The 17,378-nt window shown below is 42.7% G+C and overlaps 2 protein-coding genes across 25 annotated transcripts in view; one reads left to right on the top strand and one right to left on the bottom strand.

The window, feature by feature from the left end:
• pcsk1 (proprotein convertase subtilisin/kexin type 1) overlaps positions 1-1,609 on the bottom strand; it is a 17,297-nt gene extending 15,688 nt beyond the window's left edge. The window contains exon 1 of the mRNA XM_056606846.1: positions 1,192-1,609. Within this exon, the coding sequence (XP_056462821.1) occupies positions 1,192-1,386 (195 nt within the window). The 5' untranslated portion in view covers positions 1,387-1,609. The remainder of the gene's footprint in view (positions 1-1,191) is intronic.
• A 7,972-nt stretch (positions 1,610-9,581) lies between these two features.
• cast (calpastatin) overlaps positions 9,582-17,378 on the top strand; it is a 32,337-nt gene continuing 24,540 nt past the window's right edge. For 10 of the 24 annotated variants that reach the window (XM_056605232.1, XM_056605235.1, XM_056605233.1 and 7 more), the window contains exons 1-2: positions 11,357-11,732; positions 12,119-12,184. In XM_056605232.1, coding sequence (XP_056461207.1) covers positions 11,703-11,732; positions 12,119-12,184 — 96 coding nt within the window. In that variant the 5' untranslated portion in view covers positions 11,357-11,702. The other 14 variants (XM_056605237.1, XM_056605244.1, XM_056605251.1 and 11 more) reach the window with 7 other exon arrangements.

Genomic DNA, 17,378 nt, shown 5'->3' on the forward strand with positions numbered 1-17,378 from the left:
CAGGAAGGAATGGTGAGCGATTATGTTTGCATTGTTGGACGGTGTAAATATTTAGATTACAAAAGTGTATCCTTGTGTTTTTTTCGTTCAAATTAATTGATCTAGAATTGAATAATTCAGATGAAGGCTTCAGTCCTGGAATCTTTGTTGGATTCAGAAAACATTAGCATGATTCACATGTATTAACATGTATATTACGGTGGTTCGGGATAGATCTGGGTTTGGGCACCGAAACATGCATTCCCTATTGAACATTAATACTCAGAGTTTAGAAAACGGTGCATTTCCAGTCACACAGTGCATTTCATAAGCTTCATCGTCTCTCGGCTTAAAGAGCAATTTTGCCTTGAAAATTGTCGCTGGGTTTTGTTTCAAAAGAGGAGAGTCCCTGAGCTCATTTTCCCTATTGGTTCTTAGAACCCAGGTGATCTGGTAGAAAATCTGATATTTTGTCTTACTCTGTAAGGTTTCCAAATCAATGGTGATGTAAGTGCAGTCTACAGAAGATGGCATGCCAGGTGCCTGGTTTCCATGATACCTGGAAGCAGCTCAGTTACTCATTGACCATTGTTTTCAGTGCCACAGGTGCATCTGAATTAATTAAGTGGTCTTTTAGCTCGAGGGAAAACCTAGTATGTTTGCATTGGTCTTATACAAACAATGCTGGGAATTCATTGGGGAAAAAGGACAGGAAATAATAAAATACAAATACAAAATGTTTGATTATGGGTAAATACGGTGTGTGTATATGCGTGCATACTTAGTTATAGATTGGTTCAACTAGCTTAGTGCGACTCATAAGCCTACGTCGAGGAAGCCACGTTGAAGACCAGTCGTGTCCAGTCTATTAGTGCAATTAATAAATCAAAGGAAACTTAAAGTTCTGTAGTGCAAATAAAGTCTAAAATCTAAAATTCAAAGTCCTTAATAAAAAAAAGAACACAAATAGGCCTACAGATGGAAACGGACATGAATGCTGCTTTTTTGGGTTGGACATTTTGTGACATGGTTTAACGAAGGCTATTTAACTGTAATAACAACAACTCAATTGCATGCCAATTTCCATCAGTAGACTCTCGTCTCGGCGTCGAGACGACGACATTCGATCAATCACATGTATTCATAAAGAAACACATGAGACGTTGTCTGTTTAAATGAATGACCCAGACGGTTGGCGGAAGCCTAGCCTACCTGTCGAACTAATTCGTAGTCCAGTTCTTTGGCGATCGTGTCGGCAGCGCGAAGTCCACCGGGGACCTCCACAGCCCACTCGTTGAGGTACTGTCTGTCCCCGTAGGAGAGACCCGCGGACCGGGGGACCATGGTAGCGCACAGCATCGCGAACACAGAGCAGCACATCACCGTTGGACGACATCTCATTTCCATCTCCCAAGAAAATATCGGATTAAAGAAAAATGTATCGAATAGCCCAGATGCTCACCAAAAAACAAACAAACAGCTAGGCTATGACACCAAACATTGAACGGAATGTATGATCAAATCCCCTCCTCTCGTTTTTTTTTTTGCCAAAGAAAAACAACAATCTACACAATTATTCCTCAAGACACAACCTGAAGTGATGGAGGGAACGTGACACTGCTCGGCGGTGGATGCTCGCTCCAATAAGGGAAGAGGTGCCTCAGGGATGGGTCGTGGTGGGCGGGGGGGCAAAGTGTACACGTCAAAGTCCTTCTGACGTCAGCTTGGCGGAGCCTACACCTGTGTATGTGTGTGTGCGTCTCTGGTTGGGGGGGGGGGGTCGGGGGGTGCTCCAGGGACTCGGAGCGACTAATGATGTGGGAATTAATTTTCCACTGGGCGCCTAAATAGGGGGGGGGGGGGGGGGTGAATGGGAATGTATAGGGTTGTTTATAATCATCAGCATCATCTGTATAGATTCTTACATGCGGCTTTTGTATGTGTTGTCGAATTTACCTCCATAAAACTATAGCAGCATCACCGTGAGACTGAGAGATGCTTAAGTAGGAAAGCGCGACGAGTGAACGGTGTTTGTTCGCCTCTCGGAGGGCGCTCTGCTGATGATGTGTCGGTGCTCGCGCGTCATTCACCATGACATGCACGAGTCAGCTCCGACGCACATCGCTCCTTGTGTGGCAGAGGAAGGTTACACTATGCACACATAACCAAATCAATCCATAGACGTAGACCACTATGGTGATCGTTTTTTTTTTTGTATTTCAATAATGATTGAGGAAACCTATTTCACGTTAAACGTAGCCTACCCACCACGTCTTTTCCCCATCCCAACACAATAATTCGATTTCAGGTGGTTTATGCATGCCATAAAATCAGGCTACAAATAATTGTTTTTGGGCTGTTTTGAAACGTAACAAGAAACATTGTGACCATTGAGTCTAAATTGGACCCAGCAAGAGTGGCATTTAGCCCTTAATGTCCCTTAAATTGAACCACACAATATTGTTCTCCACTGATTCCAGTAACAGCTGTGCTCCTGGGGAAACTGATCTCACAAGTGTCGAAATGAGTCATGCACTACCTCCTTCAGGACGATGCAGGCTATGGGCCTATCCCTCATTTAATACATCGAAATGAATAAATATAAATCATATACATTACAAACAAATGCAAATGACCATAAATGAATACAGAAGAATATAAATAATCGACCTATACATATATGTAAATAACTAATAACTAATAATAAGAATGATGATACAAATTATAATGATAATAATAGTAATACTAACCAATAATGACAACAATTCAACGCAAAATTGGTTGCTGAAAAACCACTGAAAAACCATATCATTCTAATGTCTATTGACATCTAATGTTATAATTCCCTTCACTGTATTGATGGAACAATCGGGCACTTTGCTATTAAACAATGGGTCAAAGCACTCTCATTCCATCTGCATGAGTACACAACACGTTGTCTGGGAGTTACGAGGGCTGCTGGCAGGGGCTGCATGTTGAATTGTCATACACAATGAAGGATGTGAATGCACCTGTCAAAAACACACACACACACACACACACACACACACACACAGGTAAGAACACACACACATACAGGTAAGACCACACACATATACACACACAAACACGCAGACGCACGCACACAAACAAGCAAACGCACACACACACACACACACACACACACACACACACACACACACACACACACACACACAGAGGTAAGAACACACACACACACACACACACTGGAAAGAACACACACACACACACACACACACACACACACACACACACACACACACACACACACACACACACACACACACACACACACACACACACAGGGAGGAACACGCACACACACACACATGTAAGAACACACACACGTACTACCCAGACACACACACACGCACAAAAACACACACACACACACACACACACACACACACACACACACACACACACACACACACACACACACACACACACACACACACACACACACACACACACACACACACACACACAAATATACACAAAAACGCACAAGGCAATAATCTTTGCCAGCCCATCTCTGGAGATGTCTCAAAGATTATTGCCTTCCTCTTCATTACAGGGTTGTCTTCGAGCCAGCCTCTACCAGATAGGTTAGAAAAACAATGCAACTCTTTAGCTCTGCTCATACAGGGATGAACCAACTCAGCCATATATCCTCCTGAGTGAAAGGACTTCTGCACCAGCAGCCTCATAGGGTTAATAAGCAGAAAGAAAACCATTAGCCTGCTGCTATTGTAATTGGAACCGTACGGTGGGTTCACTAAGCTAGTTAGTAAGGGTTATGTAGCATGTCCCTGCCCTGTACTATCTCAAGGTGAAAAACCCTCAGGCGAAGCTTGCCTTAGATCTGCAGATATCTCACCATCCCTCTTACAATAATAAACAAGAAGAGCTCACAAAAGGTTTCATGATTATCTTTCAATATCAAGTCTCTTGGTACAGGATTTAATTGTTGAAAGTAATATAGATATCCAGGGTCTAGGTGGAACCTGGTGAAAAACAGACATAGATCTACCATTTAATGAAGATACTCCATCTAAAAAACAGACATAGATCTACCATTTAATGAAGATACTCTATCTATATGTTGGCTCACAATTATATTGAGAATCCTTAAAAGGTGGTGGATTGGCCCTCATATCTAACTCAAACCTCCTCCGTAAAGCCCCAAAAAAATAAAATAATTTTATATAGGTTCACATCGTTTGAGGGGCTTGCATGCTGCTCCTAAATTCCTCTTAGACAATCCAGATTCTTTATTTTTGGCTACTTCCCCATCGGGCCAGTATCTGCTTTTCGTAGATGATTTTTCTGAATTTGCAGCTGATCTTGTAATATATTCGGACAAAGTTTTGCTTATTAGGGATTTCAACACTCATGAGTCTCGTTCTCTTTTGAAGGTTTCTTTGTCTATTACAGACATGTTTTGCGTCAAACCGTATGTCTAGCACCCACAATGGTGGAAACCAGTTGGACCTTGTCTTGACCCGTGGTGTCCAAACTTCAGACCTGGTTGTCTCACCCTATACCTCAGCTTTATCTGACAACTTCCTGCTCACCTTCAGGTGTTGGTATCCCTCCCCACGATGACCGGCCGGCTGTCGTCATATCACCCAGTGCTTCCCCTATACGCGCACCACCGCTGCAGGATTGTCAGCACCACGGCAAAAGATTAATTAATGAATTCTGCCAAGTTAAAGGCACATTTGCACAATGATCTGGTCTCATTAGATAACTTCACTCTGTCGGTTATTATGTCATATTTGGAAGCTTAATCTGTAAATTGTGCCCAAAGAATCTCACCAGAAGTAACCATTTAAAAAAAAAAAAATCTTCCGGGGGTCGGGGGGGTATGCCCCAGGACCCCCCTAGCGTTGCTAGGTTACCAACTCACAGCACCACTCATATAAAAAATCTAGGGGAAACACTGGATCACCCCTGCAACTACTAGCCATAGCAGAAAAGTTAGCCCCTTCACTTTAGAGGCTCTATGGATAGTCTCACTGACTTCAACACTGCCCATTGACTCGGCTGCTCCTCTTATTGGTAAAAAGCTGACTACAAAAAAACCAGCGCCTTTGAAGACACTTGCACCCTGAAGCGCAGCTGCAGAAAACTAGAACTCAAATGGAGCTCAACTAAACCTGAAGTCTTTCATCTTGCATGGCACGATAGCCTGCACATCGGCAAAACTGAATAAATTACATCTAAAAACGCCAACTAGTCCAGTGTCATAAAAAAGGTTTGACTTCAAAACAGCCTAGGAAAGTAGGCTCCTCCCACTTGGAAAGAAACGTCATGGTATTCCAACAAAGAATTACATAAATTAGAAAATTAATAGATCCTTCCCCTATTCTTCATCTTAAACATCCTACAAGAGCATCCCCACATGTCTCTCTTTGTCTTCCCTGAAGCAACCTTCCTGTACCTCAGCACAATCTTCATGGATGAACTTGCAAAACTAACGAAGGCATCTAAACCATCTAAATCCACAACCTCCCAAAAAAGGTTCTTAAAGAACGTTTTCAAAATGTGGGACCTGCTATGCTCAACCTCATAATCTTTCCTTGTTTATTTGGAAGAGTTTCCTCTTTTAAGACTGCTGTGATAAAACCTCCACTCAGGAAGCCTGGCTCAGACCATGAAATACCCAGCAGCTTTTGTTCCAAATCTAACCATTCCATTCCTTTTTAATGTACTGGAAAGAATTGCGGCTGACCAAATCATCAATCACCTGATGATGAAGAACTTATTTGAATCCTGTCAATCTGGTTTCAGGACTTTCTACTCCACTGAAACTGCTGTGAGCAGAGTCGTAAACTTATTTTTCTCTCTCTCTTCTCCTTAGCAAGGACAGCAATGGAAGCTCCCTGCTGGTTATGCTTCACCTCAGTACGGCATTTGACATAACGACGACCATAGTCTTCTACATCATCGTCTTGAGCACTATGTTGGCATCAGAGGTTCTGCTCTTCTCTGGGTTCGATCCGTTCACACAAATAGAACACAATTTGTTCTCTGCGAAGACTCAAAATCAAAACACTGCACACTAAGCTTTGGTCTTCCCCAAGGGTCGGTACATGGTCCACTGCTCTTTGAAATCTGCATGCTTCCTCTTGATATTATTCGCGGCTAAAGAAATAAGCTTCACAAAACTCCTCCAATATCCAGAATGTTGAATCTTGCCTCACTGCAACTCAAAGATGGATGTCCCAAAACGAATTGCAGGTAACTATAGGGAAAACCAAGCTGATAGTCATTTGCCCAAAGCAAAACCGAACATAATTTATGACATCACACTGTGACCCTCCAAAATTCCTGTGTCAAACGTCTTGATGTCTTGTTTGACCCAATGCTTTCAAAAAGTTCACCGGAGCTGCATTCTTTCATCGCAGGAACATTGCTCAAATCAGACCAATGTTATCCGCAGAGACGCTAAGCCACGCATTTATATTGCTTAGACTAGATTACTGAAAATGTGAGCATATTACTCCTTTTCTCGCCTCTCTTCCTTTGCTCCCAATAACTGCCATTTGAGAAATGAAGGTGCTTCTACTTACCCCTGCACGGTTCAGCACCATCCTACCTGAAGGACCTGATTATTCCTTATTGACCTTCTCGAGCTTGCCTTCTATCAATTCCAAAGGTTGAAAATTAATCAGTAGGAATAGGAACCAGAGCATTCTCCTATCGAGCGGCCTATTTATAGAATAGTCTGCCACCTGTAATCAGGGAAGGAGATTGCTGAGAAAACTGAAAAGTTTCATTGGAAGGACGTTGTTTGGCGCCTATTGGAGTGCCCCTCAGCCCTCTAGCAGCTGGATTGGTCGGCATTGACCTAACCCTGATGCTGATAGGCACTAGATTAGAGGTGGCCGACATGTTACCTGTCCACCCTGCCCTATCTAACCATAATAATCCCTGTCTCTTTAAGTGTGCTGTGGTGAATGTGACTGGATGTGTGGACTCCCCCAACGGCTACCATCTTGCTCACCGGCCAGCACCCCATCAGTCTCAACAATATTTTATCCCTCGAAGATTCTAAAATGTTGGCTTTATCCCTACTATGTATGTAAATGATTGCAACCATTGCACTCGTTACCATCTCTGGGGAACGGATCCCCCACTCTGCGTTCCTTATGAAGATCTCCTTTTTGTTAATTAAGGGAGTTTTTTCTTGCCCTTTGGGGGGCTAGAGTTAGTGGTGTGTCATAAATATATAGCCTGTTAAGCCCTTTGAGACTGTAATTTTGTTTAAGGGCTGTTTAAATAAAATTGACTTGAATTGACACACACACACGTGTGCACACATACACATGTGCATACATACACATGCGCACACACACAAACACACTCGCACATACACACGATCTGGTCAGTGGGGGAAGATGGGAGTCATGGAATAGCTACCCATTGACGTCAGCAGCAGGGCAGCAATCACCCTGGAGGGGTAGGACAGCCCTGCACATCAGGGAACCCGATAGTTTTTTTGCAGGTCTTACTAACAAGTAACAAAGAGCCAAACGCCTAGTAAAGAGGACCATCCACCATGACATGACATGGACAAGAAGATCAAGCAACTAAAGACAAAAACCATCGGATTACATCTGATTATTCTATCACCCCCCTCCCCCTCCTTTGTTATGCCCCCTCGACGGGTGGAAATATGAATGCATTAACACGGACACTGGGTCAACGTAATGTCAACATTGTATCGTCACAGGTTCACTCTCCATTGTACTGCGTATTCGCACATGACATACGTGCCAGTGGTCTTGGGCCGGATCGTAAGGCCCTCAGCAGTGTTCCACAGCGTTGCCGTCTGAAGAGCCACGCAGGCAGCTCACCGCCGCCAACGATGCGCCGTTAGAATGTGGTTGTCATGCCAACCGCTGCCTTTGAACGAGGCTGCCGGTGAGCAGTGGTCGCATGCATGATGTGTGATGCAAGCTCAAACACTGTATCCTTATTCACAAGCAGCCCTAGCCGAATGAATATATAGATTGATACGGTTGGATGATGGATGCCGTTTGCTGCTAAATGAAAGTGTCCAGCATGGAACCAATATGCATGGGTTACAAGGGGTAACATGCTCTCGTGGCAAGGTTTAACTTCTTTAATGAAGTTTTCATACACCTAAACATTTGTTCACCAAAAAAACAGAGTTTGTTCTTATCGCTAATATAATATTCACCCCATATTATCTTATAATTCTGCTAGGAATACCACACTATGAATTTATTCTAAAATGAGAAAACACTGCACTTTAGTAAAAAGCCTGTGTATTATTTTCTTTAGCAGCACCATAGGCGACACGATGTGTGTGTGCAATTGACGAAATGCTAACAGATTGTAGGCCTATGTAAGAAAGCTGGTTTAATTATGAACATCTGTGAGCTCCCTGAATATCATCTGGTTCACTGACGCTTCCCAAATGTCACCCAGTGTCATCTAGACTGATATATCTCCGGATAGTTTGACATTATGTTTAGTATCTGTGGTTGTTGTGGTTCTCGTGGCTCGTCCTGTTATCAGGCAGTAAAAAGGGTAACCAGACAGACATCTTTGGGTTTTCACCAGGACGTGTAATTATTTGATTTCATTTTTCTTCCATCCACAATTCGTCCCCCTGAACAATTGGTTGTAGCCTTGGGCTAAAATTTCAGCCCTGCACCAGGAAGGGTGCAGGGCTGAAAGGGTGCATTGAAGGGTGCATTTGGTGACTTTATGAATTTAAAGCTCTTAATTGTCCTCTTGAATCGTTGATCTTTTCTGGGCTTATAAAGGATAGAAAAGGGTAGCAGCGATTACTAGGGGATTACACCAAGCAGCTATGAAAATGAGTTTATTAATACCTCAAAAAATGGCATAGATTCAAGTTATTAATAAGTGGCATGCAAAGTTATCTCTCTAATTGGTGACTACTGTCACAATCAGCCCAACCAACCAGAGCGCAAACTACAGACTAATTATGACTAAAGAAATGACTCATATTGGATATGAGTTATGCAAGCTACCAAAACATTCAAGGGACTTACTGTAATGCAGAGTTATAACGGTCATTTAGTCAAGGGTTTCACTTTTCTCCCAATTATCTATATAGTTTAATGTTATGCAATCATCCTTTACTGTCTAAACAAAGCTGTAATTTATGACGTTTCTTTTGCATCAATGACTAAATTAGCTGTAGGTCTTGGAAAAAAACAATGAAAGCTCAAATTCAAAGAACTTTATTTTTCCCGTGAGGGAACTTCATTTGTGGTCAGGCACATACAAACAAGACATAGGGTAAAATGTTATAATTAATTGTAGTGGCAACTCATTGGATAATCGCTGGTCGTTATAGTCCCTGCAGTACATAGACAGTATCAAATCATTATTATAGGATTTTTTTTTTTTTAAGTAAGTGAATAAGGCAGTACCGCCTTCCTCCACTAAAGGACAGCATTCTATCATTTAACCAGGGGGAAATTGTCACACAGTTTGAGCTGGCGATATAACAACTCGTGGGTGGTGGGATGGGCCCTGGGGAACCAAAACACACATCCAGTGTCGCACCTAAGAGGACCCGACACGTCCTACTTCTAGGCTACTATGTAATCATCTAACTTCTACCCCTTATGTCGGCCTGGAAAATACAAACAAATCTAGTTTACATAATCTACATTGAGTCAGATATAATGTCTGACAAGTGTATTCGTTGATCTCACTTGCAAAAGCGACGCGACATTCACTTCACAAGAAGTTTTAAGAGCAGCCGTTGCCTACCCATTGCGCCATCTCATGTTGCGTTGGATATCCACCTATCATTTAAATATTGTGTCTGCGGAAACGTATAGCCTATTACCTTCAACCATCTAGAAACTACTACGCTCCAGCGGGAGGGGCATTTTTGCGCTAAAGAGATCGGGCGTAGGCATTGGCAAATAAATATTACCCCACGCAGAAGGAAGGTAGTCGACCTGGGAATCAGGACAGTCGTACCCACGCGCAGAGATGCCACACAAAAAAAGAAGTCATGGACATCACAAAAAGAACAAGGAGGTAACTTTATTCATCCGACGATTTGTATTCAACTGTGTGAGAAGTGTTCTGTCGTATCGTTAAGTTATTGTATTTCCTGCTAACGTCATGCAGGCATGTTTTTATTGCACGAATCTAATCGATATGTATTTCGATCGACCCATTTAGGCTACTGCATACAGGTTGTTCCAAAGCTTTATTTAAATCAAGCACAACTTGGAATGGACTACGAAATCAACCAAAGAAATATGTAATTGGTAAACAACATTCTAATTTGCATTTTTTTTTTTTTTTTTTTTATATAGCAAGTGCATGTGGCAGTACCGCTTTTCTCCACCGGGGTACACTATTCTACCACTGATCTAGTGGGACTTGACCACACAGTATGCGCTGGTGATTCAACAATTCCTGGGAAGTGGCGGGGGTCTGGGGAACTGTAATCAAAACACACACATCCAGTGTTGCACCACGTAACTACATAAGGACCCCGCACTGCCGACTTCAACAATGTTATCCTCTCCACCCCATAGGCCTACATGTAGGCCTGGAAAATACAAACAAATCTTGCTAACATAATATAGCCTACATAGAGTCAGACAGAAGTGTCCGACTAGTTAGTTTAGTCGTTGATCTCACTTTCAAAGGCAATGTTCACTTCACAAGCATCACATCGTTTTTTTGTAGAAGTGGCACCGTTTTAAGAGGAGCCTATCACTTGTGCCATACCATCTCATGTTTACACTCCTAGTTACGTTTGGTATCTATATTGTGTCTGCGGACACTTATAGCCTATTACATTCAACGATCTAGAAACTACTCTGCTCCAGCGGGAGGGGCATTTTTGCGCTAAAGAGAAAATCGGGCGTAGGCATTGGCAAGTAAACTCTTTCTCGAGCAGAGCGAAGGTAGTCGACCTGGGAATCTGTATAGTCGTAGTACCCACCCGCAGAGATGCCCCACAAAAAAAGAAGTCATGGACATCACAAAAAAAGCACCGAGGTAACTTTACTCATACGTTTTGTATTAAACTGAGTGAGTGAGAAGTGTTCTGTCGTATGTTAAAGATATTGGTTTCCTGCTAACGTCATGCACGCATGTTAATATTGCATGTATCTAATCGATGGTCTTTTTTGATCGAGCATCGAGCCATTTACTGCGATGCCCACACCTTGTTCAAATCCCCATAAATCAAGCATCCCCATAACAAATCAACCAAATACATGTGTAAGTTGGTAGACAACATTTCCAGGATGCCAGTTTGCTTAAAAAAACAAACATTGTGGGGGGGGGGGGGAACCAAAACTAGGGAGTGTTCTCTTCAGAAATTGCGCAATGCTCCAATTGTTGCACCCATCACCCAAATGTGCCAGGGTTGGTCCAACTCTAGGCTACTAGATAGTCTTGCCTGAGGCGGAAGAGATCAACTTAGATCAACTGCAGTAATAATAACTTAAACAAAGCGATTGCTGCCTGTGGTTGTCATCTCAGAGGGCTGAACGTTATCTGTGTAGAGTATCTATCTGCTGTAGAACTAATTCAGCTGGCCTGGGAGTGGCACAGAGTGGTATTCGTAGAGAACCGGAGAGGTGGGAATGTGAGTTCAGGACTCCATACAGTTTTTTATTGATTCGCCTGGAGGTCCGTGCCTTTTCTCTTTCACAATGGCCTACGCTGCGTATTGGATGAGCACTGTGAGTACATGGATATTTGCCATCTTTTTTTTTTTTAACCCGTCTTATAATAAGTCCCTCTGGCGTTACATGTTAGGATTTAAAAAAGTTAGATGAGTTATGAAACTATTCATCAAATGTAATTAATCAATGTTTACTTCCATGTCATGTTTTTAAGTTTAGACGTAGGCTATACTTATAATTAGGCTATAGTGTACACTTTGTTGCCAAATTGGTTTTAAACTGGAATAAAGGAGTAGCCCTACACTGTTGGCTACAGTCTAGAATATATTTATTTTGATTAAATGTTTGCATTATGTAAGTGAAGTAACCTAAAAACGTTATAGTTGTTTTATAAACGGAAAGAAAAAAAACGGATTTTGTTGTTGTTTTGTGTGGCGTTGTAGCATAGAGGAGATGGCCATGCGAATAGCAGACTTAACTACTACTCCAGTCTGTCTTCTAATGTTAAGGTACTCACTCTACCCCTGCTAAATGTATGCATGTAAACTTTGAACATCGCAAAGAGAAAATCACTTATAGAGTTGGCCTACCCTTTTTAAGTGGCTATACTCTATGGCATAACGTTCCTACATAACACATATGTTTCTATTGACAACGATTGCACAATTGGTGTTGTCTAAATTACCAATTCAAACTTTAAAATCCTATTTGAGGAAATACAACAATAGGGGTTTGGAGTTTTGATTGCATTTGAAAGGATATTTCATACCAAAATGGATGGCATGGTTGGATTTGTACGGGGCGCCTTCTAGTGGGGACAACGGCAAGTGAATCAGCAAGTCATTAATGAAACAGATGTTGTATAAAGCTATAAACATGTTTGGTGAAATGAATACCAACTTTAACAATTATTGTCTTTAAATCCCTATAAGTAGATATAGAGTTGAAAGTGCAAGTTGGAGTTAAAATAGGTAAGTGTGTTGTTGCATGTGCATGCAAATAATGTTGGGTAACACCCAGTACCACAGAAAGTACTTATTTTTATATTCTCTTATAATTTTCTTACCTATCTGTAAGATATAAAATACATAAATATGCTTGTTATGGGGTTTGTACCATACATTTTAAGGGTATTAATCATGTGTGATTTAATGTAATGCTGCGAATTTGATTGAACAGCTTCCCATCAAATCATATAATCAAATAGTTGTATTGCTCAAAATGTTGGTGCAACCTGTAGCTGATCGTAGCAGGTTGTGTGGTTCACCTATAGGCTCATGAGAGTTGTAGCTTGACAGAATTAGCGTGGACCTAATAATAGTGCTTCCCAGCATCGGTTCTGCCAGGGGTCCAGTTACACCTGCAGTCGTATGTACTGCTAATGCGTACAACATGTGCGCACACACATGTCGCTTTTTAGTGTCCTCTACTGGCATCACAACTTTCTAGTACTTCTGTATTGGTCCCTATGAGTATTGGTCCCTAGTATGACTTATATGATGGTGTAGCCTATAACAGAAAAACGTTCAAACCTCTAATAACATATTCCACAATTTTAATAATATCTTTAATAATATTCACCTTATTTTATTTACAGATACTATGTACTCGAAAGATGAATCTAAACCATACAGAAAATGATCAAAAGGGAGTTTCCAGACAGCTCTGTGTCATCATGCTCCACGAGGTGTCAGACTGTGTTCTCATTCGTCCCCAGACTAGAGATGCAATCGATACAAATGACCAGTCAAATGTCTTTTTAGCCCTAGTTTAGCACACATAATGAACCAGCAATAGCAGTTATCATACGCGTTGTGTGATTATCTGTGTCTTAACGATGGAGCTGCCATCTTTAATTAAGTCAATCAAACTCATCCCCAATTAGTACCTCAGATGAAGAGCTCAGCTGCACGTGTTTTACCAGGGTGCAATAGCTCGTTCTACAGGCTACAACAAGGGCTGTCCTGCACCCTTAAGGTGTGCCTCTTACAGGGGTGGGTCCCATTGTCAGCTCTTGGAATGTGTGAAATGCATGGACATTTTATTTTGTTATTTTTGCTTTTCTTTTTACTTTCAGCTGGACAAAGACATATTGTAAATCAGATAGTTTTCTAAAAAGCTTAGCCTATTGTGACGTCATACCCATAGATGTACTTTCGTGTTCGAAGGTCAATATATGCGTCAATTATGAACTGTCGTGTATAAAACATTTGCATCACTCCCTGTGATGTGTCCCTGTGACGTCGCTGTCTCAGAGTCTATTAGATGTGTACATTTGAATCCTGTCACTGCTTCTGTAAGAGATGTCTTCCTCTGCGGGGCCACTGCAATGTCACATTGCAGCTGCCACCCAACCTCTATCACAACCTGTATCAAGCGCTACTTAGTAGAAGTTGACTAGATGAGTTACTGCTGAGGTTAAATATAGCACCGGCAGTATATCACAACGTTAAGGGGACAGCGAGGTGAACCCTTAGGGGTGAAGCCCAAGCCCCCTCAGTCACCACCACTTACCTTCGGGTCTCAGATCGTGGACCTGTTAGTGTTACAATACTGACACCAAGGTGGGCATTCAATTGATACACACACACACACACCTTTTTCCTGCGCTTGGTGATTAAAGAAAGGGTGTAGACTAAAACAAAGAAAGAGTTAACACTTGGGAGACATACACACTGTGAGCGTGACTCAAAGACGCTAGTTTGCTGACTTGCATCACCACACCCAAGAGCTACCCTGAGAGACAAAGGGAACGGTGAACATTCTTGGAGGCCTGCCAACAGCCATAATTGTAATGCACTCTGCACCTTCCCTACATTATTTTCAGTCAATAGTGGTAGGAGGCATGGAACAGCTTTTCACACTGAACTCCTGGCTACTTCATAGGGCCATGTCATTGCCTTTGTTGAGACATTCAAGCTCTAGAACACAATTCCTATCAATCCCTTCCGCTCACTGAGTGTTTTCGGCGGTGGTTGCATGCATACTAGTCAACAATGTGTTTTGTCTCCGAAGGAGCAATGGCTGTTGTTAATATGAGGGATGTGGGAGTTCTGCACAAAGGATACACACTAATTCTTGTTTTTTCACTCTGTCATTGTCATTAATTATTGAATCATTTTCATCTCATCACCCTCAGACAAAGACCAAGTCCTAAGCCGGTTGGTTTGGTTCCAACTTTAAAGGGAGTGAGAGTTGAGTGTGCACATTATTTCCCCAAAGATAACTTTCTGTTGAAATACCATGGGGGAAAGAAAGTCTAGAAGTCATCCCACTTGGACATTGAGAAGAGTCCACTCCCAAGTCCACTCCCTGATGATACAGCTGTAATAGGATACTACTGTTTATCTATCTGCATGGCCCTTCCCTTGTGTCAACACAGATTGCAAAACTTATATCTGACTGCTGTGACTTCCCCTGGGGGGTACTGGAGACTGGAGAGCATGTGAGCCAAAATGTGGGGCACGGTTGGTCTGATTGGAAAAGTTGTTTTTAATATTTCGTTCTGAAGAAAGAGACGAGTCAGATTCACTGTGCTTATGCATTATATATAGGTTTGCATTCATATGCAATTGTATACACATAGGTATGTGTATGTGTGTGTCTGTGTGCGTGCGTGTGTGGTGCCAGTAGCAGACCTATCCGTTAACAATGAGAATTTGTCACAGATGTGGCCCCTAGTCTACGTTGGTGTCGGTGTGAGTGGGGTGACCCTGTTCCCTTTATAGCCCAGAGACTTTACAGCCCAACCCTAATAACCAATCATGTGTAAGCCCCGCTGCCACGGCTCCCTGACCACACCCACCCTGGGAGTGTCCCCGCCCAGCCTACCCTGTGTGTGTGTGTGTGTGGGGAGCACGCTGCAGCGGACACAGCAGAGTTAGAGGATCATACTTGCGGGAGGAACACTTGCAGCTGACATGGGCCAGATACTGAGCTGGATCCGGGGTCCCAACCGGGACAACCCGGACCTCCTGGACGTGGCCGTGGAGCAGCAGGTGTGTGTGTGTCTGTGTGTGTGTCTATGTGTCCGTCTGATTCCGTCCCTGTGTCGGTCTGTCCCGGTCTCAGTCTTGTGTTGTTATCAGAACATCATGTTCAAGTCCTGCTGTGCTGGAGTGTCTTGAGGAGAACGTTCTCTTTGGTGTTAATACATAAAGAAAGGCTTTGTTTTGTATTTCTTATTTGCAACTGTTAAAATCACAGAGTTGCTGCAAGTTGGAATGTGTTTTTGTTAGTTTAGCAAAAGGACTTATACGGGAAGGCACGTCAGAGGGTAGAAGTTTTTGGCAGTGTTTCAAGTCAGACCACCACCTCCCTCTTGCGCTCTCTCTCCCTCTCCTATCCCGGTCTGTCTGGCTCTCTTTCTCTCTTGCTCTCTCTCTCTGTCTATCTGTCTCTCTGTCTCTGTCTCTGCCTCTGTCTCTCTCTCTCTCTCTCTCTCTCTCTCTCTCTCTCTCTCTCTCTCTCTCTCTCTCTCTCTCTCTCTCTCTCTCTCTCTCTCTCCTCTCTCTCTCTCTCTCTCTCTCTCTCTCTCTCTCTCTCTCTCTCTCTCTCTACTCTCTCTCTCTCTCTCTCTCTCTCTCTCTCTCTCTCTCTGTCTCCCTGTCTCACTCTCTCTCTCTCTCTCTCCCTTGCTCTCTCTCTCTCTGGCTCTCTGCTGGGCTGGGAGGAGACGAGGAATGTGAGGACTTCTCGGTCAGACTTATTATTTGTGTATTACCGTGCACAGTGTGCACAGAGTTATAGTGTCATGTAGAGACAAGAGGTTTATTGTGAAAGGGCAGCGTGGGGACTTCACACAGTTAAACAGATATAAACTTGGGTATTTGGATTTGTTTGCTGCTGTATCGGAGTATCCAAGCTTAGGTTGAATCTTTCCAAAGTGTATATTTGTCAAGGCAAACGTTACCTCCACCATCAGCAGAGATAGAAGGGTAAATGAGTACCTTATACAGCCCAGGAGAAGGGTTTGTGTCTTGATTGTACCGTCAGTTAGCGGTCATGTCTCCCAAATGACAACATTCCTCTACTGTTCGATGTTTGGCTTACAGGAAACGTCCACTAAGGAAACATGTCTAGATTACACATACCTCGTACAATAATGTCTAACGATGACAGGCCAGGCAATAGTGCCACAGTTATCAGGTTCTCCTGTCAACTCTGTCTCAACTCTTCTAGGCTGTAAGGAGAAGAACACGTATGCACATATAAGCATGGCTCACTTGGACTGGCTCCAGAAAACGTTGGTTATGAGCTTATATCACCAGGGCTTGTTTTTATGGTCAGATCATGGGTCAAATGTGAACCTTTATTAGTAAAAAGAGACAACATTTAAGAAACTATAGAGAACAAAACAGGTTCTAGAATATATATTATAATATATATTATGAACAATATATATTGTGGTCAATAATTATAATTCTCCACTGTGTGATTGGCAGAACTTGCCAAACATTGCTATTATCAATACCTAAACCCTACCCTTAAGGCACTGCCTGACAGTGTGTCCGCTCAAATGTTAAGGCAAACAGCAAACATAATCCCCACCGAACCCCCTCAGACCATTAAGGCCTGTGCGTGCCCTCCGTGTGTGTGTGTGTGTGTGTGCCACAGTTGTGTGGGTGCAACATCCGTGCGTTTTCATAGCCGTCTGAAATAAAGCGTGTGTATCAACATGCTGACCACGTGTTCTGGTGCTTT

This window comes from Gadus chalcogrammus, chromosome 13 (assembly GCF_026213295.1).
Source record: "Gadus chalcogrammus isolate NIFS_2021 chromosome 13, NIFS_Gcha_1.0, whole genome shotgun sequence".
NCBI lineage: Eukaryota > Metazoa > Chordata > Actinopteri > Gadiformes > Gadidae > Gadus > Gadus chalcogrammus.